The sequence below is a fragment of the Corvus brachyrhynchos genome, unplaced genomic scaffold (genome assembly GCF_000691975.1).
Source record: "Corvus brachyrhynchos isolate BGI_N302 unplaced genomic scaffold, ASM69197v1 scaffold122, whole genome shotgun sequence".
NCBI classification, from domain to species: Eukaryota; Metazoa; Chordata; class Aves; order Passeriformes; family Corvidae; genus Corvus; species Corvus brachyrhynchos.
The window spans coordinates 1,314,641-1,316,502 of NW_008236778.1; the positions used below are offsets into that span (position 1 = coordinate 1,314,641).

A 1,862-nucleotide genomic window follows, 5' to 3' on the forward strand; every position below is an offset into this window, starting at 1 on the left:
GGGCTGGGCTGGGCTCCGGTAAGGCTCTGGGGAAGAGCAGCAGCTGCGTCTCGGCACAACAAGTTGCTCTGCTCACTCCAGCAGCCTGTCCAGGTCCACGGTGGATGTGTAAAGCAGTGAGGGAGGAGTGAAGGAGAAGGAGTAGGGCTGAATTCCTCGAGAATCAGGTGCCCAGAACGCCAAAGTCTCCCTTCCTGCACTGGGGACACCCTGCTTTGCTCGCTGCCCTCAGACAGGCTCCAACCTTCTGCTGCCCGCGGAACAGGACATGTCCCGACCTCCCCAGTGCAAAGCCAGTAACATCACAAACCTGTTGGCGTTTCCAGCGCTGCCGGAAGCCTCGAGAGCTCCCCTGTGCCCGTGTCTGTCAGGCACACGCCTCTGGTGGGAGAAGGGCCTCAGGACCCTTCTCTGTACAGATACTGCTCCTCACACGAGCATGCGAGGAGCAGCTGGGTCAGCCTCGGGTGGGCCGGGCTGTCTGTGAGCACGAGCCCTCCGATCTGTCAGCAGCACTGACTTTTGCACCTGGTTCCAGGCTGCCCTTTCCCATCTCCTCACTTTTCTTGCTGGGATGAAATACAACCGTTTTCCTTAATGTCCGGCTCCCAGAGCGAGCAACGTGTCCCACACCGTGGTTCTACGGCCTCTCAAAGCTGGGTACTTCAACTTCACCTCTGCCACCATCACGTACCTGGCCCAGGAGGGTGCCCAGGTCGTGGTAAGTGGATGATTTATAGGAGCCCTGCGGCTACAGCTGACCGCGCTGCTGGAGCTGGGTGCTCGGGGAGGATGCGTGTCCCTGTGCTCTCACCCTGCCCAGTTCTGGAGCGAGGAGGAGGAAAGGTGGCAAAGCCTGTCTTTTCCCTGCCTTTTCCAGGTTGGCTTCACTAGTGCTCCCGGGCAGGGAGGAATCCTGGCTCAGCGCGACTTTGACAGGAGGTTCTCCCCTCACTTTGTAAGTACCTTTCAATTGATAGTGGAAAAGTGCACCACGGCAGCCGCAGCCCAGTGTGGTGGCTTCCTGCTGGCACGTGGTGTGTGTGGTTTGCCCTGCAGTCACCTGGAGAGCTCCAGCGGGAGCTGGAGTTCATTCCCTTCAGTTCTCCAGAGGAGTATTATCACAGAAGCAGCTGAGTTTCTGTCCCAGCTCCCTCTGGGAAGGAGCTGCACTGTGGGATTTGAGCCAGAGAATCTGAGAGTAGAATCTTAGAACCTCCTAGGTTGGAAGGGACCCCCAAGGATCGCGCAGTCCCAGCTCCTGGTCCTGCAGAGAACAGCCCCGGGAATCCCAACCACGCGCCTGCCGACCCTGTCCAAAGTCCTCGAACTCTTGTCAAGCTCGGTGCTGTGACCACTTTCCTGGGGAGCCTCTTCCATTGCCCGGGAGACCATCCTCTGGGAGAAGAGCCTTTTCTTAATATCCAGCCTAAACCCTGTCCTGACCCAGCTCCAGGCGTTCCCTGGAGTCCTGTCAGTGGTCACACAGGGCAGAGATCAGTGCCCGCCCCTCCGCTTCCCCACGTGAGGAAGCTGCAGACAGTGCGAGGTCTCCCCTCACTCTCCTCCTCTGATGTCATTGCTCTAAGACACCTGTGGACTGGATTGGTTTGACTTTTCTCTAACAATTTCTCCCTCCAGCTGGACTGGGCGGCTTTTGGCGTGATGACCCTGCCCTCCATCGGGATCCCCCTGCTGCTCTGGTACTCGAGCAAGAGGAAGTACGACACCCCCAAGACCAAAAAGAACTGAGCAGAGTCAAATGCCACCAGCACCCCAGAGCTCGGCAAAGGACAATCCTGAACCGCCAAGAGCAGCGGCTGGGTGGGGGTGGCGCCGTTCACTCACCGGTGGTGGCCGGG

At 58.9% G+C, this 1,862-nt stretch overlaps 1 protein-coding gene across 1 annotated transcript; it reads left to right on the top strand.

The window, feature by feature from the left end:
• Window positions 1–598: 598 nt before the first annotated feature.
• Window positions 599–1,758, top strand: LOC103611328 (translocon-associated protein subunit beta; the record flags this gene model as incomplete). Its single annotated transcript, XM_017727870.1, has 3 exons — window positions 599–721; window positions 881–958; window positions 1,642–1,758. Coding segments are annotated over 3 exons (312 nt in total), but the record flags the coding sequence as incomplete, so codon positions are not given.
• Window positions 1,759–1,862: the final 104 nt, after the last annotated feature.